The 27,774-nt window shown below is 51.7% G+C and overlaps 3 protein-coding genes across 8 annotated transcripts in view; 1 reads left to right on the top strand and 2 right to left on the bottom strand.

Annotated features, from left to right (window-relative positions):
* Nucleotides 1-1,232: 1,232 nt before the first annotated feature.
* CD8B (CD8 subunit beta) lies at nucleotides 1,233-7,762 on the bottom strand. The gene is given in 7 exon segments (XM_076337562.1): nucleotides 1,233-1,273; nucleotides 1,391-1,480; nucleotides 2,058-2,153; nucleotides 4,000-4,350; nucleotides 7,485-7,596; nucleotides 7,599-7,706; nucleotides 7,709-7,762. Coding segments are annotated over 7 exon segments (852 nt in total).
* Nucleotides 7,763-17,198: 9,436 nt separating this feature from the next.
* Nucleotides 17,199-19,823, top strand: LOC143160004 (uncharacterized). Its single transcript, XM_076337561.1, has one exon. The coding sequence runs from the start codon at nucleotides 17,199-17,201 to the stop codon at nucleotides 19,821-19,823; it is 2,625 nt and encodes an 874-aa protein (XP_076193676.1).
* A 4,371-nt stretch (nucleotides 19,824-24,194) lies between these two features.
* KRCC1 (lysine rich coiled-coil 1) overlaps nucleotides 24,195-27,774 on the bottom strand; it is a 32,439-nt gene continuing 28,859 nt past the window's right edge. For all 6 annotated transcript variants that reach the window (XM_076335710.1, XM_076335706.1, XM_076335707.1 and 3 more), the window contains 2 exons: nucleotides 25,552-26,693; nucleotides 24,195-24,575 (listed from right to left, as the gene is read on the bottom strand). The gene's annotated coding sequence lies outside the window, so the exon portion shown is untranslated. The remainder of the gene's footprint in view (nucleotides 24,576-25,551; nucleotides 26,694-27,774) is intronic.

Raw genomic sequence — 27,774 nt, 5'->3', positions numbered from 1 at the left:
GCAGAGATGCAGGGCTGGGGATGCATCCGAGGGTGAGCGCCCACTGCCTGCGCTCAGCAAGACACGGAATTTCCAGCCACACGTCAGCCTTGCAGCCCCGGGCAGGGTCCGAGCCTTGTTAGCATCCCTGGGGAGACCTACTCTGCTTCTGGCATTGCTGGGGGCTCAGCACACACAGGCATTGCTCAGGTTTCAGCACACACAGGTGTCACTCAGGGCTCAGCACACACGGGCTTCACCTGCAGCTCAGCACACGCGAGCGTCGCTCGGGGCTCAGCACACACGGGCATTTCTCCAGGGCTCAGCACGACTGGGGCTCAGCACACATGGATATTGCTCGGGGCTCAGCATGCTCGGAGCTCAGCACATACGGGCATCACTCAGGGCAATTCTCGCTGGCTGTGCCGTGCCGCTGGGCTCAGGGCCAGCCCCCGGCCGCCTCTGTTTGCTCTCAGAGGCGGTGTTGGCCTTCAGGCTGTGCCAGGTGTTTGGCCTTGCGTACATCGCTTTGTCTGGCTTTCCTCTCCCACTTTTGGCTGTTTGCAGTCTCCCATGGGAGAAGACACCCTCCCAGACCTGCTCTCCCCGGAGCTTTTGCTCTGTTTTCACTCTTGCTTGCGCAGAGGCCATGGTCCCTTGCTTGCCACACAACCGTGTCCCTCACTGAGCAGGGCCACAAGACACCAGCCTGCAGAGCAAAATGACTGAGCGATATATTCACTATTGCTAACGAACGTGTCTGTACAGGCCCTTTACAAGCTGTGCAGTGACCAGCCCCTGCATCTGCCGGTTGCTCTCAAAGTGTTAACAAAGTCTTATCAACCAGCATTAGCAGGAGCAAACCAAAAGCACCTTCGTGCTGTCCTACAGACGAACACAGAGGAGAGCCAAGGAGCTCACAGCATCTTTCCAGCCCATCTGAATCCCTTCGGTACACCAGCCCCGGTGCCCCCAGTGCAGAGCCAGCTGTGGTGTTCGCCCTGCTCAGTGCCCTTTGAGAAATGCTCAGCACGCTGCAGAATCCGGCCTGGTCCTTTTGCCAGCTGTCGTGTCAAGGAAAAATGTTAAAGTTGTGGTCCATCGGAGGAAAGAAAAGTCTGTCTTGCAGTGCAAGCCCATGTCTATCCCCTGTAACGTCCTTCCTGGGTCACGTCCAGGCAGGGCTCAGCACTGTGCAGGGGACGGTCCGTAGCTTCCCTCTGCCTTCCCGAGGTGGGGGGAGCCAGTGGGGTTTACTGTCTGTGGGCGCGAAGCCACAGCCTCCGGCGCAGACCTGGGGAGAGACGGCGTCCGTCAGCCTGGGGACACCCTCCCAGCTTCCCATCCCGGTCCCGGGCTGTTCCGGGGCCTGACACCCCTCATTGTCCCCCAGGGCTGATGGGATGCTTACGGTGGAGGCGGTGGGCAATGGGGACCAGGCTCAGCAGGAGGACCAGGACGCTGGCGGCCAGGGGGACCCAGACCAGGGGGCTGCAGGCACCTGGAGAACAGGAGGGGACATGGTGTGGAGCTGCCCCCCCAGCTCAGCACCCAGCATCATCCTGCCCCGGCAGCTTTGGGGGATGAAGGGTGGGGTGGGGAGAGGAGAAAAGCAAGGCAGGTTTGCCTTGCCCCTCAGGAGGGGTGGAGGACATGACCATCACCCTGGGGTATCCCTTGGAGGATGGGATTACACCCCGAAGGCATTGCAGAGAACTTAGCTATGAGTCACGATAACCTTTTTTGTGGTGTCCTCTCTGGCATGGGATTTCACCATGCCTGCAGGACTGACGCTGCACCCGCAGGGGCTGCACACCCAAGGGACACCAGAGCTTAGGCAGAGCTAAATGGAAGTACATCCTGGCCCCTAAACCCTTGTATATCCCAGGGAACCGCTCCAAAAGGCAGAGGTCAGCTCCACCCAGAGTGATGGGTCTAGGTGGACCCAGATGCCCACCCCTGCAGGGTCACGTTGTGGTTGCCCCCACCCCAAGACAAACTCCAGCTGAACCCTGGGGATCCCCAGGAGCTCAGCAAACCCCTTTTGCAAGGCAGCCTGAGCCGACCCTCTGCCATACCTTTCTTGCCAGCAGCTTTGCTTTTGGTTACGCACCGCACGGGCTTTTTGGTGCGCGGTGCCTGAGTGGTCTTCAAAGGCAGAGGCAAAACATCAACTGGTGGATAAGGAGGAGAAGAGGATGGTTAATATGGCACCAAGTGCAGTGGAGGTCTCAAAGAGCCGGCAGGAAGGGCTGGAAATTTTGGATTTTAAAACTAGTCCCATCCAGGGACCCCCACAAAGGGCTGGGTCATCCAGAGGGGCTGGGAACTTGACCTGAACCTCTCGGTGGCCACACAAATTACCAAGAGCTTGTAAAAGCATTAATAAAACAATGTACCAGGCAAACAAGCGCAGAAGGCTAAGGCAGGGAAAAAGGAAACTTCCTTGAGCTACATTTACTGCCAGGCACAATCTCATCAGCGTTGCATGAAATCACAGGTAGTGGGAGATTTCAGTAGCACTGGGAGGTTTTAAGGGATCCCTGGATCTTTTCCATATTCAGATTGCTCTAATCTTTGCTCAAAATTGGACATATTTTTTTTTATTCTGATAAAATGAGGGCAGGATTTATTATGGTGTATCTGAATTACAATGGAGCACATTCATCTCTCTGTAAAGTTGGTCAGGAAAATATCCCAGTAATGTCATTAAATAGCTGTACATCTGACCACTCAAACTCCACTTATTCAAAATTTTGGGTGATTCAAAACTGTTTTTTTCTGTTTCTATCCAGGACTGAAATTCCTATGGAAACCACCGTTCTTTTACATGGAAAGGTGAGACATCAGGTGCCTGGGACTTATCTGGACAGCTTCTCCCTTACATTATGATAGACTTAAAGAGAAGGAACTTAAAGACAATTTGTTTTATCATGGGTACTAAAGGAAAAAAAGAAAATATCCATCAAGGCCTGAGTCATCCCAGAGCACCTGCTGGTGTTTAGTTTTAAATTGGAGTGTCCTTGATCATGCTGAATTTCAGCCCTGTTTTTCATGCTTTGCTTTGCACATAGATATGTGCCCAGTTGATAAAAACCAGTTCTCTTTTATCTCGAACCAGCTTTTCTTCGAGCCAGCAAGAATCCAAAAGGGATTTCTCAGCCAGCTCAAGGTGCAGGGCATATTTGCAACAAAACCAGAAAGGTTTGGACATGGGGGATGATTTAGAACCAGCAGCCATAGCTGCATCTTGGTTAAATAAGTTATTTGTCTTCCTAAAAGCCTGCAAAGAAAGGGCTGAATCCTACTTCAAACACATCAGTTTTTCTACACCATCTCCTGCTCGGTGGTCAAGGGGAAAATGGGCTGAAAAGAGCTGTTGTATGACCCAGGGTCTGTAAAGCATCACTCCCCCAGTGCCACCCGCAGATAGCTCTGATTTCTGCTTGGAGCTCCCCAGTGATGGTGGGTTGTGAACTTTGAGGAATAAATCCCAATTCAATCCTTTACGTGAAGGACAGGCTTGAAACCTGCAGTCAGACCCACCCCAGCGATGCGAGGGGTGATGTCCTCTGGCCTTGATGCTGCTCTTTGCACTTGGAGGAAGGGTAAGGAAGAACCGGGGTGCAGGAGGACCCGGGAGCTGAGCAGGGCACATATCCAGCCTCTCGTCCGAAGTACCATGGGGGACGAGAAAAACGCAGGCGTGGCAATACTGGGGGCTGAGCGTCTTCCCATGGAAATCCTAAGATGCTAGGACCAACGCGGTGCTCAAGGCATGACCACGGCAGAGCAACCGCTCGTAGCAAAAGGACTATCACATGCAGCTGACCTAAAATATAGCTATTTTCTGTAATTTCTGACTTGTCTGGTCTCATAGATCTCGTTGGGAAAACCCCAGAGCCCCAACCTTGCGTCTCAAAATTGGGAAGGGTCTACCAACACGCATCACCCCTTACCCAGGGGACTTCATCACAGCCTGCAGGTGGCACATTTTGGAGCCCTGGGGGAGGTGCTTACCCACACCGAGCTGTGTCCCGCTGCCCAGGAGGAGCTGGGAGGACTGGGAGACGGAGCAGTAATAGGTGCCGTTGTCCGAGGCGTGGAGGTGGCGGATGTGCAGGCTGGAGGAGGTGTGGGAACTCACTCCATGGACACTAAACTTGTCCTGCATGATGTTTGCGCCGTACGTGGCTTTGCCCAACAGGTTGGAAAATATCAAGAACTCGAAATTTTGCCTTTCCTGGCTCCAGCGGAACCAGTACACCCCGGCATGCTCCTTCCTCAGCTCACAGCGGATTTCTGTATTATTGTTAGTTTGGGCTAAAATATGCTTTGGAGTCTGGGATAAAAGGAGATTTGTACAGAAACCTAAGAAAAAAGAGACAGGAATACATAGTTAGCATTTTTTTTTCATTATTTTTCTTCCATGCTAAGTACAGATTTTCTTTGTAGGCTTAATATGATCAAGCTGTCACAGACCAGGGGATCACATGAGCGAGAAACAGGAGCATCTTTATCAGGATGCTCCCGTATTCCCTCAGAGGCCTTTTTGGGTTCCCCAGCTATTTGTTGGTCAAGCCCAGTTATACAGGTAGAGTTTGCCCTGTAAAGCACTCGTTTAGGGAGGTGGCTCAGTGGCAGAGAGAGCAATGGAAGGATGATTTTGAGGGTGTCCTTGGGGCTGTATGTGCAGGAAAGGGCATCCCCACCTGCTCCTGTGGATGCCCCTCTCCTGCCCTCCTTTTCTCTCTTGTTTTTCGGAGAGGCTTCACCTCTCTTTCAACAGATTTTTTTTTGAGCCTCTTAACTTATCTGCCAGATTTTTGTTCTAACACATGCAACACTGATAAACTTCATCTCAGGTGCAGAAAAAGACCAAAAAATGTGCAAAACATCTCAAAATGAGCCAATTTGATATCAGTTTTCAGACGACATTATTTTTGTATGAATTTCGAGACCTGGGGAAGGAGAAGGAGTGAGGGTTAGCGGCGGGGTTGAAAGCTTTGGTTTGGCATCGCATCGCCTTGTTTGGGCTTTGCAGCTTTTGTGGAAATTATCTGAGTTGTGTTTGGCCCGGACAGATATGAGCGGTGTCTGTGGATAACAGGTGACTTGTGATCCTTTCTGTTCGGCAAACAGTCCTACAAAGCTGCAGATACTCCGAGACCGAGTGAAAAACATCCCTCTGAAGATAAGGATGCTCTCGCTTCCCCCGTCTGTTTCCCAGGCATGTTTTAAAGCTGTGCAAAAAGCTCAACAAAGCATGGGTTTTGGCTTATTTTACGTTAAAATGTCCCTATTCCTTCAAAATCCCAAAGCTGCTTACAGTAGTTGTTGCAAACAGCCTTGTGCAGCCCTGCAAACCCAGTGGTGTGGGAATGGGTTTGCATGACCACAAGAACACCTGAAGCCATCCCCGCGGCCCGTGGCCCTGATGTCCCCCAGGCAGAGGAGAGGGCTCTGGTGACTGACACAGGCCCAGAGCCTTCCTCCGTCCCCACACCGATGAGCCCATCGCTGCAGAGATGAGCAGGCTTCAGCCCTAATATTGCAATGCCGAAATTCAGGTGTCGCGCAGCAGCTGCAGCATTTCACCACATCCTCTGGCGCTGCGACAATATAAATGTCTCCTTACTATTAAAATACATACTTTTCAGGTTTTGGAATGCAATCCTCCCAAACTTTGCTCTGGCAAACACCTGTGTGGTTTTTTAGGAGCTGAAATGTGTATGGCCGTGGGGCATGGTGGCTTCAGGGTCTCCTTGGCTGCCCTGAGGTCTGGCTCTGCTGGGCATGGGAAACTTAACCTCCCATGAAAACCTTTTCCTCGAGCTGTTGGAGACATTATTAGATGAGTCAGAAGGGATGAGAAGGGATCCTGGAAAATGCTCAGCTCGGCTCTGAGCCAGTGGTACAGCTCCAGTGGGGTGAGCTGGGATGGAGCCAGAGCAGAAAAACTCATCGTCTGCCACACTTTCATCCTCCAAAAGCTCCCTGTTCCCTTTCCTGGTGTATATTCTGCAGGGGACCACGGGGAATCGGGGTGGGATGGGTTTGTTTCCACGTGCTTGGCCAGACAAGCCTGCAGCAGCTTGAAAATGGTCCCTTTTTCCTTTGCACATGCGGAGCAAACTCTAATTTATTGGGGTTTTCTCAGCGGGGACCCCACTGTATAGACCTGTAGGATATTACTACCTGTATATAGGTGTCAATAAAGCGCCTCGGGCTGTTTGCTGCCAGATCGGCCGTGTTACGCTGTGGCTGGATGACCATTACACGACACAAAGAAAACACCCTGCAGTCCTGACAGCCTCTAGCAAGGATGCTGGGCAGCTGTGGACCTGGGTTGGGCAATGTCTCGGCGGACCAACTTGAGCCACCACCCTAATATATACATTTAACGGGTGTTTAAAGCTCTCAACACTTTTCACCTAAGAACTGATGGCACAGTTTGTCCTGTAAAGCGTAATTCTACCACTTTGCCACAACATCGACTGTATATATTCGGTCCAGATCTCCTGCAACTTGTCTGCGATAAGCAGAAGGCAGCATGGTTTTATAACACACTGATTCCAGCTGTGGCCCTTGGGAAACATTCAGTCCTTGGATAGATTTAGAAGAAAAACTGATGGAATGTTTATCGTCTTTGCATTACACAGGCAGTGTAGATAGATGCTACTTTAACTTCTCCATCAGCAGCTTATAGAATCATAGAATCATAGAATCATTGAGGTTGGAAAAGACCTCTAAGATCATCGAGTCCAACCGTCAACCCAACACCACCATGTCCACTAAACCATGTCCCTAAGCGCCTCATCTACACGTCTTTTAAATACCTTCAGGGATGGGGACTCAACCACTTCCCTGGGCAGCCTGTTCCAATGTTTCACCACTCTTTCAGTAAAGACATTTTTCCTTACATCCAATCTAAACCTCCCCTGGCGCAACTTGAGGCCATTTCCTCTCATCCTATCGCTTGTTACTTGGGAGAAGAGACTGACACCCACCTCGCTACAACCTCCTTTCAGGGAGTTGTAGAGAGCGATGAGGTCTCCCCTCAGCCTCCTTTTCTGCAGGCTAAAAGACAGCTTCCCACAGTCTGTCTGCACTGAGAGGGTGCAGTAAAAACAAACTCTGTGGTGTCTACACCATTATATACTGCACTATGAGTAGAATAGAATAGAATAGAATAGAATAGAATAGAATAGAATAGAATAGAATAGAATAGAATATTTCAGTTGGAAGGGACCTACAATGATCATCTAGTCCAACTGCCTGACCACTTCAGGGCTGACCAAAAGCTAAAGCATGTTATTAATGGCACTGTCCAAAATTATGTGGTGATAGGTAATAATATCCTGTAGATCTATACTATGCCTGTATATTTAAACTTCCATCATCCAGATGCTGTGCAACGCATCCCACGTGCTGGAGCGGGGTGGAGGAGAGGCTCCAGCATGATTTTAGGTGCCCTCAACCCTTAAGAGACGTGTCCCTCTTACCTGGGATCTGGAGGCAGATGCAGAAATGGAGCCACAGCCGGGCCATGGTGGTGGAGTCAGCGATGGAGTGGTTTTGTGCTAGCTCCCCCTTTCCACGCACAGTCACCTCTTGGTGGTAGGGCTGGCTTCACCCCAGGAGGTTCCTCCCCGTCTCGGCACAGATGTCTTGCCGACAGCTGCCAAAGAGCATCTGCCGCGGCAGCATCTGGAGCCTCAGGCTGGCAGCTTCTTCTGCGCCGGGCCCCAAATCCAGGTGTGCATCAGGGCAGCAGCCCCATGCGCTTCTCCAGCACTGCACGGGGTCCCCTGAAATCGCCTTTAGGAAGAAAAAAAATGAAAAGTCATTGATTTTTAATTATGATTTCTTCATAGTTCATCACCTAGTTTTTCCTCCTTCTTTTGATCTAGCTCCATGCAATTAAAAAATGACAAATGTAGGAAATTGGCATTAAAAATAAAAGCAGGAAAGGATGAATTTTGGCTGGTTTATCATCCATTGAAATCAAAAAGCATTCAAAATAAGGAGAAGATGCAATCTGAGCCGTGAGGTTGTTTTCTTCAGCAGAATCTTTAGTGGGAGGTGTTTTTCTCCAGGCCTGGAAAATGCCGAATGCCAAACAAGCTCGCCATAAAGCAGAGGCGCAAGGCATCACAGCAAACTCTGAAGCCAAGAGCAAGAAACCTTAAACAAATTTAGCAGCTGAAAACCCACAAAAATACGGAAATTCTGCTGGGGCTCCCCACCTTGCAGCAGGTGCTGCTTTGGTAGCTGTGACACTGCGCAGCTCATACGCAGAAATATTTAAGTGATAGATAAAATATCAGAGGGGCTTTGAAATGTCTTTGGGAGGGAGATATTTGGAGCACTCGGGGTTTAGGATTCGAAGAGTGAAATACGTGATGTGAAATTACAGGGGTGGTGTCAGCAGCTTTCAATATTTCCATGTTTGGGGAAAAAGAAAAAATTATTGATTTTATTTATTCACTGCCCCTTTGGCTGCTGAGCAAGGTTCGGTTTTCTTTTATGCCCACGTCATGCAGATGTTCATGGCCCTTACAAAGCCTCAGCATCTCCCCTGGGCTGGCTCCCCAGCGAGGGGGGATTTCCCGGGGAGGTCTCACGTGGGGGCACCCTGGGGTTTGGGTTGGCGGACGAATAGGAAAAACGATTTTGCATCTTGTGCGGTGCAATTTTTTGGTATATTTTGTACCAGATTTTTCCATGCTGCTGTAACACATCCCCTCCCCATTTCTGTTTAAAATAATTTCCTGCTTGAAGCAGGTTGCTAACCACCAAAAGCCTTGCCACGAAGGGCTCAGCTGCTAAAATTTAGGGTCGGCTGAATTGCTCCTTAACTCTTTCCTGGCAGGAGAAAGTCATTTCAGTGCTTTTAAGCTCTTGTTTTCAGAGCTAAGCCCCCAATGGAGGGTGTAGCAACCCTTGCTTTTCCCCTCTTTACCTCCTGCTCACCTTTCCCCTTTTATTTCACATTACTCCCAAATTGGGACCTCCCCAGGATGGGGTGTAGGCACCTCTTTTGGGGGGGGGGGGGGGGTGTTTAATACGAGAAATGCCACTGCAAGTGAATTTTTCCTTTATCTCCACGGTGAAGTCGGTGAGCTGAGCCCGACGTCCCTGGATGCTGCAATGGCTGCGTCCCCCTTTTCTCACTGCTGCTGTCACCTGGAGCATCTTCTGGCCTCCTGGCCAGGACCAAAGTGCTCCCAGAGGTGCCTTTTGTCACCGTTACAATCTTGGACATAGGGCATGTTACACTGGGCACCAAATGCTGCTGCAAGGCTGGTGACACTGGGTTGTCTAAGCAGATATTTTGGCTTGGGAGGATTCCCCAGGCCATTATAGCAGCTTTAGAGATGCTTCCCTGCAGTGCTTTTACCTATAGGGTGTCTCCTATGGAAAGAAAAAGGAGTATTTGCAATGTAAAAGCACAGTGTGTGTGTTGGAACAGGGATTAATTTTTAATTTTTTTTTGAAGCTGCTGTTTATACGCAGTTGAGCTATTTACCGGCAGCCAAGCTGTTCTCAGGACTGGGTGTTGATCCTACGAGAAAACATTTTGGAGGTGGGATGCCTTTGTCTGGCAGCTCATCGCCAACAAAAATAAAAGCACTCTGGGAACGTGCAGGAGAGCAGCTGCTGTTTATAACATCCCCACGTTGTTTGGGGCTGCTGTCCTGGGAAGAAAATAGGGGAGGAAAAAATGGTGGAGGTTGAACTGATCTGTTAACACAAGCAAAATTCTTTGGTGACCTTGCTGGGGCACAGCGGCTCCTAATCGCGAGTGTTTGTCTCACGGCTGGGCCAAGATGGGGGGGATCGCTGAATTTTGGTGTCATTGCGTTATTCGGCTGCACGATTTCTAGGGGGAATTTATTCTTTTTCTGAAATGAAAGACAACCACCCCAGTCCCCAGCCCAGCCAACTCCCTGCCCCATCTCAGTGCTCGCCCTGTGGGTCTCCTCGTCGCCCATCCCAGGGGGAAACATCCTCTCTTCATTTTCTCAGCCCATATCCCATGTATCTCACCACGCCGACACTAATTCCCTGCGCTTTCATCAGCTTCGTTGTTACATTTTCAACTTTTTATTTTCTCCCTATGATGGGTTTCTTCCAGCAAAGTGTTTGCTCTCGGGGGGTTGGAGCAAAGCATCGGGGTAGAAGAAAGGGGTCTACAGACATGAAGCAGGACCTGTCTGGGGTTTCATCTCCGCTAAACTCCCACATTGCAGCAGAGGTAATTGCAGCTGGGCTGTAAATGCCAGGCTGGAGGAACAGTTGCCATAAAAATAAGGAAAAATCCGTCCCCTTTGTGCTTTCTGGGATACAAGGGCTGACTTTTGGGATCGGGGCTGACTTTTGGGATCAGACTCAGCCTCAAGCCTGGTCCAACATGGCCAGTACCGCAGGACCTGGAAATAAGGGCCCGTTGGGGATAACGGGCTGCTGGATGGAAACTCCCCAGGACTCAAGCAGCCATGGGTGAACTGTTTTTTGCTTTTTAAATTTTTTTACATGATTTTATTCCAGGGAAGGGTGTAGCTTCTGGAGTATTTCATTAGGGGGAAAAGCAGCGATGAAAATGATAGCATTTTCACTGAGTAAGATGACTTTTTCTTAGTGTAATGGCAGAAAAAAAATCAAGTGGGTCAAGTTTTCTTTTCTAAACTGCTCCAAGCTAAGACGTGGTTTGTAGGACGAGGTTGGGGGTGTGTGTCTGTCTGCCTTTGCAGGTGCAGATTTACAGCTGTACTTCAGCTGATGCAATATCACAGTCAAGGCTCCTGACATATCGTGGGGTACCCCCAAGGTATACGCCAGCGTGCGGCTGGCTGGTTTGTGGCATGGAAAAATGCTGCTTTTGAAGTCCAGAAGCCAAAATGGATCTAAACTACAGATTGTATACATTTTCCTGCCATCTTGTCTCCCCCCAGCAAGCAATTCATGTTTGGAGGGGGAGTTTGGGGGGACTGCGTGTGTTACAGGTGTCAAGTGTGAGCCCCATGTGTGATCTCCCCCCAAAACCCAGGTGCTAATGGTGTGTGCAGCAAGTGAGGAGGCCATTAGGGGACTTTGGGAGGATGGATGCTGAGGGGACAGGCTCCAGCTCTCCCTCTTCAGGGCACTTGGTGCAAGCAGAGGTTAGCATGAGCGGGTGGTGACTAATCCTTGGCCCCCCCAAAATAGATAAGGGGCAGAGCAGCTGCTCCCATGCGATTTCAGCCTCCCTAATCGGTGCCAAAGAGGATAAAGAAAGACAAGGAAAGTGTCCTTGGGAAGACAGGGGGAGGGATGCAGCACCTGCCACCAAGGAAGTAAACAGAAGCATTATGAGCCCCAAACAACGACCTGCCATGGCTATAAAAAGCCACCCGGGTGAGACCTCGCGAACACCTTGACTTTAAAGGTGCCGAATCCACCGGAGCTCTGCAGTGACTGTCTCCAGGTCCCCGGGACTGCCAGGACATCCAGCCGAGGATTGGTGAGATCTTATTATCGGGGTCCTACTACGCCTCTGCTTCGCTTCGCCTGTTCCCGCGTCCCTTCCCCGTCCCCTCCCCGGGAGCTGGCAGGTCGCGGCAGCTGCCCGCTCAGCCGCGGCCACCCATCCCCACCTTCCCCTTCCCTTGCTACCAGGTTCGGCATCGCCCCGGGGGGGCTTTTTGGAGGGGCGGGTCGCGGGGTCGCAGCCTTCCTCTGCGGGTGGGTCAGTGGTGCTGGTGTTATGGTAGCTTTGCCCTGAGACAGAGCCGTCTCGGATCTCGTTCCCCGCACTATGATGACCGATATCGTTAGCAACTGGAAGCTGGAGCAGTTTGTGCTCCAGAAATGTCTCCCCCCAGTTTGGTCCCCAGGGGCCTTCCAGGGCCCGGAGGCGTACCAGCAGCTGTGCCAGCAGTGGGAGAGCTGGTCGGAGGAGTCCAAAAAGCCCAAACCCACAAACAAGTGCAAGAAGCGAGCGGCTTTGCAGGGTTTGCTGATGGTGGGCAGGGAGTTGTCCAAATTGCTGAAAGAGGCTCTTGAGAGCGTGCAGACGCTGGAACAGGCCAAGGGCGAGCTCAAAATGCAGGTGGACAACCTGCGGGCAGAGGTGCAGGGTTTGTGCGGGGACTCTCTGCGGAGTGCGGTGGAGATCACCCGGCTGGAGAGCAAGCTGGGCTACGAGAAGCTGAAAACGGAGGAGCTGGAGAAGGAGGTCGGCAAGTGGATCGGGGAGACCCACGATGCCCAGAGCGCGGTGCGGGCGGTCCTGCAGGACGTCCAGCGGGATCGGGCCACCGGCCCCGATCACAAGGTATGCCACGCCAAGATCCAGGAGCTGCAGGCAGAGCTGGGGGTGTCGAGGGGCATCGTGGCTGCCATCCAAGGCAAGAGGAACCGGTTTGGGAATGGCGAAGGGGAGGAAACCCTGGACCCGCACCCGCCCCACTACGACTACGAGGATGATGTGTGGGGTGCCAACGGCCCCACCAGGCCATCCCCCTATGCTCCCCTGCGGGAAGAGGTGTGCCAGCTGCAGGGAGGGGAGGTGGAGGCTTCCAAAATTAAAAAGAACCCCCACGATGAGCCAGCCGGCCATGGCCCACTCCAGGCCATAGACAGCAACAGGCCTGTGCTCTGGTTTACCCCTGAGCAACTCAAAACGGTGGGAAAGATGCTGGGGCCGTTGACGAAGGAGACAGCAGTCAACTGGCTGTCCAGGGCCCAGCGGCTGCCCAGGTGCCAGAGCGGCAACTCGGCGAGTGACCTGATAGATGTGGTGAGAAAGTGCATGAAACCAGATGATTTTGCGGCGCTGCCGGGGGATGTGCAGATGGGCAACGTCCAGGACATCGGGGACGTCCAGTTGGCCGTGCTGAAAGTGTTCTTCCCAGAGGTCAACCCCTTAGTGCTCTTCCACCAGGAGAAGCAAAACCCCGAGGAGCGGCCGGACGCCTACGTTAACCGTAAGAAGATGCTCTACCAGATGGCCGGGCTGCCCGGCTCAAAGGACTCCCCCCTCGATTTTGACAGGCCTGAATTCAAGGAGCCGCTGGTGGTGGGGCTGACCCCCCCATTGCGAGTGATCGCCGGTGGGGACGCGGCCAGAAAGCCGCTGTCAGAGCTGGAGCAGATCCTGACCCAGAATTTTGAGCTGCAAAAGCAGGCGTTCCCAGGGTACATGCTGGGGGGGAAGAAAGGGAAAACCTCGGCCATGTCCTTCCAAAATGCGGGGGTGAGAAAAATGCAAGGAGACAACCGAAAAGATCCTGACAGCAAGGGTGGTTCAGGGAAGGAGAACCAGCAAGGGCTGAGGTTTCAGAAGTCCAACCCCTGGCGGGCTGAGCTGAGGAAGCGCTTGATAAAATACGAGAAGCAGGAGGATATTGACGGCTTGCCGGATGCGGAGCTCTTCCGAAAACTGGCCCTGCACGAGGCCAAAAAGCACAGCAGCTCCAACCCGATTGACCCGGGGTCTAAGGCTCAGCAATAGGGCTGCCAGGCACCTGCATCGCCCCTTTTTGTGGCACCGATTAAGACCGATTCGTGGGGGCGCCTAATAGTTGATATAACTATTGGAGGAGGGGTGCTTGGACAAGTGATGTTAATTGATACTGGTGCCTCTTATTCAATTCTGAATATGGCCCCTGGCAAAGCTGGGCTCTTCCAAACCTGTGAAATTATTGAACTGACAGGGCCAAACGGCCAAAAATCCTCAGTGCCATTCACAGGGCTCGTACACTTTGAAATTGGGACTGCCAAAGGGTCTGAAAAATTTGGGAAAATGGAAATGAAGGGAAAGCCGGGAATTTTAGCCATCTCCGCGCTGACAAAGATGGGGGTGGTGGTGGACCTGGCAAACCGAGTGCTGTTACACTGCCCCCAAAGTGATGCGCTTGTCATCCCGGCGAGCCACAGGGTGATGTCAATGAAAGCCCCTGAGCTCCTAGTCCACCCTGAGTGGGAGCCCGGAGTAAAACGGGTCACGGAGCAGTTCCCCCAGGTCTGGGCAAGGAGCAAGCTGGACTGTGGACAGATTGATGCTGTTGTGGCAGTCAAAGGGCCAGATCCCCCTCCTCAGCCGCAGCCCCGGTACCCGGCTGAGGCTGAGGCTGGCTTGTGGGACACAGTCAAAACCTTGCTGGAGCAGGGGGTGCTGGTGGAGCAGCAAAGCACCAGCAATGCGCCGGTGTGGCCCCTGCGGAAAGCTGATGGGAAAACGTGGAGGCTGACAGTCGACTTTGGCGCCCTGAACCGTGTCACCCCACTGCGGACCTCTGCGGTGGCCAAGTACCCTGACATCATGGTGGCCATCTCCCGGGGATCCAAGTGGTTCTCGGTGCTCAGCCTGACCAGCCCATCCTTCGCTATCCCCTTGCACCCCGAGTCCTGGCACAAGTTTGCCTTCACCCTTCGAGGACAGCAATTTGCCTTCGCCAGAGTACCCCCGGGCTTCCACAACGCCCCCGCCATCTGCCACGCGCATGTGGCAAGGATGTGGGAGAAGCTCGGCCATCGGGAGAGCGTGCTGTCCTGTGCTGGTGACATCCTCATCCACACCCGGACGAAGGAGGAGAACCTGGAGGTGCTGGCGGAGGTGCTGGAGGCTGTCCAGAAGACGGGCTTCAGGGTCAGCCCCATGAAGGCCCAGCTGTGCTGGAAGGAGGTCTCCTACCTAGGGGTGACCCTGGGGGAGGAAGGGCGCTTGCTGGAGAAGCAGAGGGTTGAGCTAATACAGAAGGTGTCAGCGCCGGCTGATGCCACCACCCTGAGGTCCTTCCTGGCTCTCCTGAGGTTCTCCCGGGAGTTTGTCGAGGGCTACGCGGAGAAAGCTGCCCCCCTCTGCCACCTCCTGAAGAAGGACACCCCCTGGGAATGGGGGCCAGAGCAGGACGAGGCAGTGAAGACCTTAAAGGAGAGTGTGGCGCGAGCCCCCATGCTGGTGCGTCCTCGGAGGGACAGACCCTATGTCCTGCAGCTGGCCTGCGCGGGGAGGGGGCTGCGGGCCACCCTGGGCCAGCAGCACGGTGCCCACCTCCTCCCCGTCGCCCATGCCTCACGCCTTCTGACGCTGGCGGAGCAGCAGTTCACTGACTACGAGAGGGAGGTTTTAGCCTTGACCTGGGCCCTGCAGCACTGGGAGTACCTGGTGGGGTCAGCCCCGGTGCTGCTGAGGACCTCCCATGCCCCGGTGAGGTATCTCTTGTCGGGGAAGGGGGACAAGGGTCCCCTACGCTGCCCCAGGATGGCCAACTGGGTGTTGGCGTTGACCAACAAGGAGGCCCCCAGGGAGGAGGGGGAGCCCTTGTCCGGTGCTTACAGGGTGGTAATCAGTGGAGAGAGGGATGGGGAGGAGCTGGGGGGTCCCCTGGCCGAGCCCAAGACACGGCGGGCGCCCCTGTTTGAGAGTGGCCTCAGCCTGGCAGAGGCCAAGGAGAGAGGCTATGTCGTGTGGTTCGTAGACGGGTCCAACTACCACGAGGAAGGGGTGCCCTACACGGGCTATGCCGCCGTCAACCGGGGCACCGGGGAGGTGGTGAAGGGGAAGTGCCTGCCGCACTCCATCCAGGCTGCTGAGCTGGTGGCCGTGACGGCCGCCCTGGAAAACACGCCGGCAGACCAGCCGCTGGCCATATTTTCAGACTCGGGTTGGGTGGTGCGAGCAGCGCTGGAGTGGCTGCCGCTCTGGAGGGAGAGGGACATGCAGTCTGCTGACGGCAAGCCCGTCACCTACGCCAAAAAGCTGCTGTACCTCGCGAGGCTAGCGGAGCAGAGAGCACGCCCGGCCCAGATCATTAAGGTCAAGGCCCACAAGAAGGGAACGGAGGAGGCCAAGTGGAACAAGGAGGCAGACGCCAAAGCCAAGCAAGGCGCAAAGGAAGGGCTGATGTGGAAGGCTGGCAAGCCCTCGGAGAACAGCCCCATGTCAGCGGCTCCCAGCAGACACTGGGAGAGCGTGGACCTGCTGGGCTTGCAGGCGCAAGACCCCAGCGTCTGGGAATTAGCGCAGAGCAGGGAGTATAAAGGGTGCAAGGTATGGAAGGATGTCTCGGGGCTGGTCCTGGCGCGGAGGGAAGGTGCAGACTTCCCGGTCTGGGTGGTGCCTGAACTCATCCGGACGGAGCTGGTGGCCCTGGCTCATGAGCAGGGGCATCTGGGGACAGACAAGACCATGGTGAGGCTGCAGGGTGCTGGGTGGTGGCCTGAAATGAGAGAGGACGTGGAGAGGTATGTCAACAACTGCCTGACATGCGCGGCCAACAATCCCGATGCCAAAACGGCCAAAGCCCTCCTGGGTCACCAGAGGATTTCTGGCCCGTGGAGCAAGTTGCAGATGGAGTTTATCGGCCCTTTGCCCCAAACAGCCCAAGGGAACAGGTATTGCCTGGTGATCAGCGATAACTTCACCAAGTGGGTGGAAGCGTTTCCAGCTCGAAACAACACGGCCAGCGCAACCGCAAAGATCCTGGTAGAGCACGTCTTCTCGCAGTGGGGCGTCCCAAAGGAGATCGACTCGGACCATGGCCAACGCTTTGTCGGAGAAGTCACGAAAGGGGTGTGCCAAGCGCTGGGCATCAAGCAAAAGCTTCACATCACGGGGCATTTCCAGAAGCCCGGCTCGGCAGAGGGGCCCAACCAACCACTTAAGACGGCGCTAAGGAAGCTCGTGAACCAGCAAAGGAAAGACTGGGATCAGAAGCTCCCACTGGTCCTGCTGGCATTACGGGGGGCCATGGCATCTCATGTGCCTTCTCCCCAAAAGCTGCCTCCTGCAACAGATTCGAAGCTGCCAGGACACTGGTGGCAAAGAGGGGAGCCGCCGGACGAACTGCAGCCCCGTGTGCTGACGGACAGATGGGTCCGGGACATGCTGAGGACCGTGTCGGCTACGTACCACCAGCTCGCCTTGGTGCAGGAGACCAACATCCCCAAGATGGATAAGCAGCTGGGAGTGCTGCTGCGCCCCGCAGAGTGGAACACAGGGGACCTGGTAACGTATCGGGGGGTTAGAGAGAAGAACCAGGTGCTGGGACCCCAATGGATGGGGCCCGTTAGGGTTGTGAACAAGGCCAGCCCCTCCATGTACCAGGTAGAAATCAGAAAGGGGGCGAAAAGGCAGGAAAAATGGCTCCATTCTTCACAATTAAAAGCATGGAAGGGAAATTAACGGGGCTGGAGAGCCCGTCTTGCTTATGTTTTGCAGATAAAGGAAAATGGAAGGCGATTGTGACCGGCTGGAAGGGCGAACTTCGTGGCATCACCAGCCCTGTTTGCGCTGTGGGGAAAATGCTTTCAAATTTCTGGTTGCAGTATTTGCTTTGCTTTCTGGTATGTGCATAGCGCTGAGCACCCAACATGCCCAACCAACCCATCAGCATCTCAGACAAAAAGTCAGTCGTTCCCACTTAGACAGGCACCCTGACACATGGGCCACAGCCCAGCACAGGGTTAGGAGGTACACAAAAATTGGGACTGATTGGCCCTGGTCTCAAGCTCACATAAAATATACAGGAAGCATGGGATTAAATTCTAACAAAGGCTTAAATTTGTCAACGGTGGTTATGCACGGGACGGAGGTGTACTTGGAAAACGAGTGGAGCTGGGATAGCACAAACAGACTTCCACAGCTGCTGGGGAAGGTGGGACAAGAAATAAAGGTAGGGTGCAGGGTAATTAATGGATCCACTCACCAGCGAGTAACTCAGATCTCCGTAACCGAAGTAAAAAGTAAGAAGAATCAGAAAAAAACCTGTGCTGTGGAAAAATTGGACTGTTGGTGCAATTTTACTTTGGTCCAGCCAGTCTTTGTGATCTGCCTCTGGGCACACAACAGTGTGGGGCTGTCCTTTAAATTCAAGATTAGCACCACGATGCACTCCTTTGCTGCTGTCAAGATCTCAAAGTGCCATTTTTTGGCCTGGCATGCAGCACAATACGCTGAAGTTGGCAACCAAGTAAAATTGGAAATTAAATACTCCCAAGAAAGTATAACTGACCCGATGCAAATCGATGGCACCACCGTGACTATCGCTGCCCCTAACGGCCGCAAGTGGGTTGTGTCAGTAAACTGCCTCCACGAGAGCAAAACGCTTAATAGATCTGAATTAGGCATGGAGGCTTCATGGTATAATCAGGATTATGGACGCTGCCCACACCTGGTCATAAACCTCCAGGTGTGGTGTCGAGGAAACCTGAGCGTAGAAATGTCCCCCGAGCTTGGAGGAAAGTGGTGGATAGGAGGCCCCGAAGGATTTAAAAAAGAGTTTACCATCATTGCTGTCTTGCGCCCTTTTGTTTCCAAAATAGGCCCTTATGTAGTCAAGCAAAATCACATTCAAGAGCTGTTGACCGGGCCTGTCCGGTCACTGAAGAAGGTGGTGTTATCTCTGTCCACTGTTAATATTTCATCTGTCAGACCGCACTGTACCCCCTTCCTATCCACCCTCAACACCGGCTGGCTGGCCTGGCTCCACAGCCGCTCCATCCAGGGGACCCGGGCCAGGAGAGACCTGCTGGCCACGGCACTGGGAGGAGGAGGCGCTGGGCTGGGAGTCCTCAACAGCATGAATGTTGAGGTCTTGGCCAACAAGTTGGAGGCTGTCACCTCGGGCATGCAGGGCCTCCTCAACCCCCTGAATTCATCCCTGGCCAGCCTTGGGATGGGGCAGTGGCTCGTGTCAGAGGTGTTGCCCACCTGGGAACAAATAAGTGAGAAAGACCATCAGGTGTTGTTGCGAGCACTGGGCATCGAACAAAATAACGTCTCTCTTGCTCTTAGTTGCATCCAGGCCCAGATGTGGGTGCAGAGTGTCGTTGCAGGTATCCTGAGAGACGGCGACAACGGCGTCCTCCCCACTGAGATCCGAAAGATTGTGTGGGACGCGGCCACAGAGAAGGAGCGGCAGCTCCAAGCCTGGTGGAGGCTCGTCAACTTCACTCACGACCAGGTCCTCAACGCAGTCATCGCCCACGTCCTGACCGTGGCAGAGGCCCGCATCGAAAAGGTCTACCCCATCGTGGCCCTGGGGGTTAACACAAACGGGTCCGTGGTCTACCCCCTGGACCACCGCATGTGGGCAAGGGTGTCTGATGGGAAATGGCAATCGGTAGATTTGGAAGCCTGCATTTTGGAAAGGGGGCTGGGATTCATATGCGAAGATGATGCCCTTAAGGCGAGTGATGTTTGCTTTGACACCAAAGAAGGGGTATGTCATTTTGAGATCAATCCCCAGAGCAGTAATAAAACCGTGTTAGCGTATGTAGGGAAAGGGTGCGTGTGTTTTAGAACGATGTGTAAATACGTGCAAATTAATGAAGTTTATAATCAGACCGTGTTTAATGACTCGAATATGTGTGCTTGCAATGTAGCTATTATTAGAGGCTGTGATTTTGTGTATAAACCGCCTGTGTTTACTAGCCAGTTGCTAATCAGAAACTATACCTTGTATCGTAGTATAACCCCGACCCCCATCGGTATGGATTTGTCACTTGTAAAAGAAATGTTAGAGCATGCAAATTTACAGCAGCTGTTAGAAAATGCTAAAGCAGAAGCTAAAAAGATCCTAATAACTGTACATCATGATGGTAATGTTATAAAACAGGTAATGGAACGAATTAAGAGGGTGGGAGACCACCACTGGTGGGAAATTTTCTTCGGCTGGTCCCCCACGGCCACCGGCATCTTCAACATGCTGCTGCACCCCATTGTAGTTATACTGCTAACGCAAATCTGCGTGTCCTTTGCCATGGTAGCGACTTGTTATTGGATGAGGCAGATGAAGCTCTGCATTGACAACCAGGTGAAAGGACTGGGGCTGGCCAAGCGCCTCCTACCATAGTCAAGGGCAAGACTGGGTTGGCCTCTGTGTTTGCCACCAAGAAGAACTTCTAGCTCCGCTGTTGGCTGCAACCCAGTAGGCGTTGAGCGGTGGGGACACATGCCATACCAGACCTTGATGTGAGGGATGGCCTCCTCTGTTACAAGAGGGCCATCCAGGAGGGGAGGGCAGGCCAAGCAGCCTGCGGTTGGCATGAATCACAGAATGGTTGAGGTTGGAAGGGACCTCTTGAGACGATCTAGTCTACCCCCACCCCACCCGGCTTAAGCAGGGTCACCTAGAGCAGATTGCCCAGGACTGTGTTCAGCTGGGTTTTGACTATCTCCACAGATGGAGACTCTACAACCTCTCTGGGCAAATCTGTTCCAGTGTTTGACCACCCTCACAGTAAAAAAGCAAGAGTTAGCATAAGTAACTTGTCTTTGAACCTCCCATCCCCAAATCCTAATGTGAAGAAGCTGCTCTTGTGTGATTTAAGACTCCTTAAGCAGAGCAGAAGGGGATAAGGAAAGCCAAGGACAGTGTCTTTGGAAGGAAAGAGAAGTCAACGTAATGCCTGAGCGTGGAAAACCACCCACTGAAGATGGCAGAGGTGTTACCAGCCTCCAAGACTTGGAAGGACGATAAAAGACGAGCAGAATGAAAGACCCTGTAATCACCTTGAACTTAAAGGAGCTGAATCCACATGGACCTTTGCAGCAACTATCTCCGGGTTCCTGAGACTCCCAGGACGTCTGGCCAACGGATTGGTGAGATCTTCTTATTGGAGCCTGGACATCACCGCTTTGCTTTGCCGAGTTGTGCATGTACTCAATAAAATTTGTCTGTTAGAGGATGGACTGTCTATTCAATCGCTGCCTGCTCAGCTGATCACTACCCAGGCTTGTAACTTTGGCTACACTGGTAAAAAGAAATTCTGGTAAAAAGAAAAGATGTGTGGGTTTTTTTTTCCCTTTTATAGGCCAAAATCCCTCACTTGCTTTTTGTTTGCGGAATATTCACTGAAACACAAAGATTCCTGCCTTGGGCTGAAGAGTGGGGCTCTGAGCTGATGCACAAACCCGCTCCCCTCTTTCAGTCTGCCTCTCCCGACCTGTATCACTCCCCTGCCTCTGAATTCAGAAGGAGCCTTAAAATATACATAGGGGGTCTCAAACAATTTAAAAACATTGGCAATTTCAAAAACTAGATTAACCACCTCATTTCCAGCCCATGTGTCTGATCTCATTCGGAGGTGCTGCTCTCTCTGAGAATGGTGGGGGGGGTTAACGCAGACAAAAAGCCCTTTGCAATCCAGGCTGAAATAAAAAGACTAAAGAACTGGCCTTTAACCCAGCAGGCAACTGCTGGGCTAGCTCGAGAAATGAGTTTAAAACCCCACTTTTCACAAACACGGGGCTGAGAAGCACAAAGAAACAGCATATTGCCACAGCATACTTTTTTTAAAGAAAAGTGAAACTTCAATATATGGGTTTGATAAAGACCCTTCTCCTTAAGAAGCACACATTATAACTGAGCTCATGAAAATGTGAATAAATAAGTCACTGTCTAAAAACACAGAAATCCTTTTTCCCCCCTCCAAGCACCATGAAAACACCTCCTTCACCCTTGGGACGGGAGGTTGAACTCTCCCCCCCAGCCCTCCAACCTGCCTGGGAAAGGGCCGGTGCCGGGTCCCCTCTATGCTCTGCTGCTCCCCCCCATCTTACCCATAACAAAGCCTCACAAAAAACACCCGGTTATTTTGGTTAAAGCACTTTTCTTGCTAACACCTTAAATGTTTCATGAGAATTAATTTCCCTGTGAATAATTACCCTTTTACACAAAGCCCCTCTAACCTGTTTTGGGAGCCTGTAGGGGAAAAAGGAACCACAGAAAATTCACATTATCCGCTCTTCAGTCCCAAACTTGCACTGGGACAGTGTGGCACAGCAGGGGTTAGCCCCGGGATGCTGGTATAGCCACAGGGAAAGGGGTTCCTACATCTACACGCAGGTTTTAGCTGAATGCAGACCCCTGCACGGCCGCTGCATGCGGCAGCAGCATCCTCTGCAGCTGCAACGAGCTGCTGCCCTCTGCAGAGCCGGCACACAGTGCACGTAGGTTTGGTAAGTTTGCAAAACCATGAAGTTCCCCCCCATTTTAGTGTCATTTGTTTATCACCGCAAACCGAGGAGGGCTGTTTTCATGGTAGCAGCAGTATCGCTGCGGCTGCGATAGACTTCGGGTGCAGCCTGGGGGCAGGACCTTGAGCCAGAGTTTTTGTCTGCTTTTCCACTGGTTTCAGTAGATCCCGTAAAAGATTTTACCCAAACTTGCCTGCTTTTCCCACCCAAATGGGTAATACAATCGTATTTATTCCCTGGTATTTTTGTTCCTGTCCTCTGCGCTCTGGAGCGGAGGGGAGTCTGCCTGTGCAGGGCATGCAAGCTGTGGCCCATGGAAACCCCCAACCCGTCTGCAACGGACCCGCTTTCCTTGGCTCCAGCTAGGTAGATCGAAGAAGCAGTTTTCAGAGCTAGCCCTGGCTGCCTCCGTTTTAGGCTGCGAAGATCGATGCGGGCAGATCACGCCCACTGGTCTAGTCCTGTGGCAGTAACTCAGATTAACTTTTGAAAAACTAGGGGCTAAGATGCTGCTGCGAAGCAGTTTTGACTGAAGTGGAACAAGTGATGTAAAAATAAGCCTTGGTGGAACCCCAGACACGCTGGGGTCCTCTGGAGAGTCTAAAAAGAGCCCACAAGGGACAGGAAGGTACCAAACACATAACTTAACCCAAGGAGCCTGTTCTCCACGCAGAGCACCTGCTTATCTCTGGATATGTCTCATGGAACTGCAGGGATACTTTATTATTTCTCTTGGGTACCTGGCGTGATGGACCTTTCCTGCTGCTGCAGAGGATCCTGCCAGTTTTGGGACATGCCCTGAAGCCACGTGGAGGTGCCACAGCAGGTCCTTGCTCCATGTGAGCAGACACAGAGAGTCTCTCTCTCCTCCGAAGCAAAGGTGAGGGGCTACGTGGAGGTATCCAGATCGTGACTGCATGGGACCACCTCCAGAGCCAGTCCTGGGGTAAAGACCTAATGGCTACCCTGAGCCTCTACATCCCACGTTGGCTCAAATCAAATGCAGAAGGAATTTGAGCCTGGGTTTTCCCCTGGCTAGGCTTGTACTTGAGCGTGTTGCTCAGAAAAAACTCAGACTTTAATTTCATGAAAACATTCAAAAGAGCTTGGAATTTTTGGGGGGGTTCTGCCTCTGAAGCCCTGAAGACTGTCAAGGTTCATTTTGTACCTCCTCGGGCAGGGCCAGGCAGAAGCTGGCAGATTTCTGTCTGTCCGTCAGAGCTCTCTGTCAGAGCTGCCTCCCTAAACCCATCATCAGCATTTTGACCAACGTCACTCACCAGCGTGAACTTTGCCTTTCAGACTCAAGGCTTGGCCACGGCTCTCCTTTTTCTCCTCTTTCCCTCTCTCTCTTCCCTCTTCCCCACCTCTAACTTTTATCCCCTTCCTCCACCAGGTGCTTTCCACCTTCCTTAACACCAGTTTTCTTGCTTCTTGAGTGCGACTGTCACTCAGGATCGTCCTTCAGGACTCCCTGCTTTGAGCAGGACGTTGCAAAGCTCTCTTCCTTCACCCAGCACCTACAAGGTGCCTGCACATTCACAGAGAGGGGATACATCTGGCTTAGAATCTCTCGGTGCTGATGTCCTTCAAGCCTCATGCATTTTGTATGCCACTGCGCATCAAAGGAATCCTATAAAAGCACAAGTAGTAGCAGGCAGATTCATACCCCGGAGGGTTCCATCTCGATACGGCACTGGACTGTCTGCTGCAGTGCTCTGGTTGTGACACCTCCATAAGATACCTTTATGGTTGAGAACAAACATTTTACTCCTACCAGGCCTGCTTAGTGGCTAGGCAAGCCGTCCCCCAGCTCCTTTTGCTCCCAAGCATTTTACTCCACCCCAGAGCACACCAGGTGATTCACAGAGAAGCTGGATACTAGCCCCAACTATTTCAATCTGTAAATTTACTGTAGACACGACCCGGTATAGCAGAGCAGTAAGAAGGGAAGAGCGAGAAAGCCCCAGGGACAGAGTGATGCAATCGCAGGGCGATGTAGCGCAGCGTGCTATATCCTGGCTGATCATGATGTATTATGTATGGGCAGGATGGAAGAAATGAGTTTTAGGAGGCGGAATAAAGAAGAGCATCAGGGCTCAGAGGCACAATGAGGAGAGTTGGTTTGAGAGCTAAAAAGCTGGGTAGCTCATCTGGGATGCGGGACAGATTCTGGCTTGTGTTGATTTTTTTCTGCTTTGTTAGAGTCCCAGAGAAATTCTGTGATGTGCCAGCACTCAGCATGAAGGGAGATGCTTGATTTATTCCTCACAGCAGACTCAGGAAGCGATCAGATATACATCAGCCTGGCTGAGAAGGGGTCATGAATAACTCATTAGGGAGTTAGTTTACTCTTAGGAGCGGTGAAATGACTGAAGTTATATCCCGCAGAGGGAAATGCAGGGAATTCTTATGGGTTCACTCATTTTCTCGAAAAATAAAACACAATAGAAACAATTTCAAATTTTGAGAGAGATCTATCATTGGCACGACTGTTGAGTTTGGCAACGCTAACACAAGACAGTGTAATTAAGAATTAGGCCTTCTACAGCATGGGGCAATCAAAATGCCCTCATTCCTCCAGCTGCTCTCAGCAGTTTCACCAGCGGATGAGAGTCACAGGTATCTGGAAAGAGAACAGAAAGACACGAGGTTACTTGCAATAGTGCAGGCTAGAAGATATGGGAAAAAACATCCCCCTGAAACTTTCAACTACATTTCCCTTTCTTCCCAGCATCTCTAGAAGTAATGCAAGGCTTTATTCCATCGAGAGGCATGGGAAGTTGGTGATATCTGCACGAGTGACAGTGGATACACCATGTGACCTGATCTGAGAGAAGGAAGCAGCTGTAGGGCATAGCTCTACGAGGTGAGCGATGGTGTGAATTTACAGCGCATCAGCTGCTCCATGGAAACTGCTCTCTCCAGGGTTGTACGCAGGGTGTGCACAGAGTGACTTCTCCCTCAATCAAACTGAAGTTCGTTACTCATACCGGTCCTGGGACAAGAGCACACGTTTGGCTGGCAAATCCATGCCCTATTTTGTCTCCTGATAACTTGTTTGTGCAGCTGGACACAGATTTACAGGCCTGGCCCTCCCACCTCATCTGCCCAGATGGGCTCTGTCCCCTGTATGCCCATGGATGCTGCACTGGTCCATGCACGGTCACCAACAGTGTATGGATAAAAGTCACGGCTGGAGCCACCTGCATTGTATGTATCTCCCCCTTTCCACCCGTCAAAGAGATGAAGGCTTGTCCAGTATGATAATGATGATCTGGCTGATACCAGCACAGTAAGCACAGTAAGAAAGGAAAATGGGAGTAAAATTCCCTATCATTGGCAATATACAGTCAGTTCTTTAATACAACTCTTTCTTTAGCTTTTTCATGCAATTCCAGCAAATTATTCTAGTATCATCCTTCCAAATGCATTCAAAGAACACAGGCAGGCTTGCATGGCAATATTCTCTGCACTTAGTGTATTTTCTGTAAGACAAACGTGTTTTGACTGTGTATACAGGACTGACACAAATATTTTCAGAAACCCAGATATGGTCAGGCATTACTGGGGACAGAGGAGAGCAGCAAAGACAGACTCACCTCACTGACAGAGCCAAGTGTTGTTCAGTGGGGAGAGAGACAAGCCCCCATGGCTTATGCAGCAACTGCTCCCAAGGGAGAGAGGGCAGACACCAACCTTTACAGATTCCCTGAGGAGGTAAACAAACAGTAAGTGCCATTAGATAGTTTAATGACTGCAGCATTTCCAGAGCCACCCTTAAATTGATTAAAGATCAGAAGTTTCAAACCTGGAGGCCTAACACAAGGCACCCAAATCTCTTTTTAGGCAGTTCATTGGACTGTCTTTGGTTTTTAGTGCTACTGAGCAGCAGGTAGTCAGCTGTTCTCGAAACTAAACCCCTTTTTGAGGTGCCTACAAGGGGATATAGATGCTTATTTATTAACAGTTTCAAGACTGCTTAGACAACACCGGCCTAGGCTTCCATTTGCTGATCTCCTCTGAAGTCTCTTGTATTTGTCAAATGCTACATGAGCACATTCTGAAGCATAAACACTACACCTCACTGCAGGGCTCCCATTGCATTATCCTTGCTCTCCATTAGCAAATGTTGCAGTAGTGCTACAAAGATGCCTGCTTGCCTGTGTTTGCCTAAGCAAACAGCATCAGAATACTCTATAAAACATTGCTAAAAAAAGAAAAAAAACAAAGACTTATTTGCCTCAACAGCACATCCACCAATGAACAAGAAAGTACTGTTACAACAGTGGTGTTATATCTGTCTTCACTTCCTTCATGCTTGTTCATAAACCTGACCGATAATCTTAACCCAGTTAGTTGCCAGGGCTAACACGGAGCAGTAAAATCATAATGAAAGATGACGTAGCTATGAGATGAGCGCTGGAGAGCGGATAAGGCTACACAGTGGAGGTCAAGATGGACGCCAGCTTGCGGGTATTGTCTCAGCCTCCTTTTCTTCACCAACTGGTGCTTCTTGCTGTTTTGAGCGTGGAGTGAAAAGATGAAAGGCAAGCTGTGTACTGGCATATGTACTCCGCACCCAGTGAGCCCCTATTTGCAGCTGTGCGGCACGGAGCGTGCTGGCTCTGCTCAGGCTGGGCGACACAACACCTTCACCACAGGCACAGCGCCGGGGTCGGCACACCAGCACTCCTGAACGAGTGTGGCTGGTGTGTGCGGTCTGATTTCTTCATTTACTGAGCTAGAAAAAAGAAGAATAGAAAGAGATGTAAACAAATCGGAAGGCAGGCAGTGAAGCAGCTGGCATCACCTTCTCTGTCAGATTTGAGAGTTTTTCTTAAAACAAAGCCCCTTCCATACAATCCTCTCATTTTGAGGGCAATTCTAAAGAAACGAGTACATCTGTTTGCTTAGGCTGTGAGTACAGATACCCTCACAGAGTGACATGAAATAACTTAGCAGGGAAGAGACACTCATCCCAAGAGTTTTCAAAAAATATCACAGATCTGTAAGCGCTTGAACAGACACAAATGCCAGCAACGCTAACTGCTGACCATTCAGAGAGGGTCCCAAACTCCAGACTTCATATCAAGTCTGATGCGGTAGGTTTTATGTCTGATGTTGCTTTGAGGATGCAACTCTGCTATCATGGTCTTGACTCCACATTGGCTTCCCAGGTATCCTCTTCCACCCTGAGCATGACAGCATGGAGCAGGGAAGGAGCTCACGTGTGAAGGAATTGCTGATGCACATTCAAATTTGAACGCTACACGCAATACAGGTGCAAAAGGTGCCTTCCCAAGGGGCCCTGAGGCCTCTGCATCACGGGCACCACTGACGTGAGCTACTTGGCCAAGGAACCTTGGTGCATGCACAGATGTTGTTGCTGAAGGCAAGCCCAGGTGCTGTCTGAGAGAAACCCATGTGAGCTGAGTGCGTCCTGCATGGTCCCTTGATCTGGACTTGCACGAAGCTACTGCACCAAAACTTCTATTGACCTCTAAGAAGTAGGCAGAAGAGCCAAATCTTGCAAGCTGCTGAGAAGTCTCACATTTCAGTGGTCACACAACACCTTGCCTGGGTGACTCATTTGACCAGACAGAGACACAACCGGTTTCCTGGCGTTGCAGCAACATGGGGAGTGCAAAGCAAGAGAGGGAGCTTTACTGGGGTGAAGCTGAGCAAGGCAGAGTGATATTATTTTTTTTTTTAAGCACAAGAGAGAGATTTCAGAAAGGCTGAAGGCAGGGTAGGAAAGAACCGAGCTGATGCAGAAAGCCCCCACAGCTCCTCCCATCGTGCTCTCGAGGCACGGACTTCAT

The sequence above is a fragment of the Aptenodytes patagonicus genome, chromosome 4 (genome assembly GCF_965638725.1).
Source record: "Aptenodytes patagonicus chromosome 4, bAptPat1.pri.cur, whole genome shotgun sequence".
Taxonomy (NCBI): Eukaryota; Metazoa; Chordata; class Aves; order Sphenisciformes; family Spheniscidae; genus Aptenodytes; species Aptenodytes patagonicus.
Note: the sequence above shows the minus strand (reverse complement) of the source record. Positions and strands in the feature narration are given on the sequence as shown.

Bases quoted from the DNA above. Each gene is read 5' to 3' on its own strand.
- LOC143160004 (XM_076337561.1), top strand. From the start codon at position 17,199: ATGGAAGGCGATTGTGACCGGCTGGAAGGGCGAACTTCGTGGCATCAC.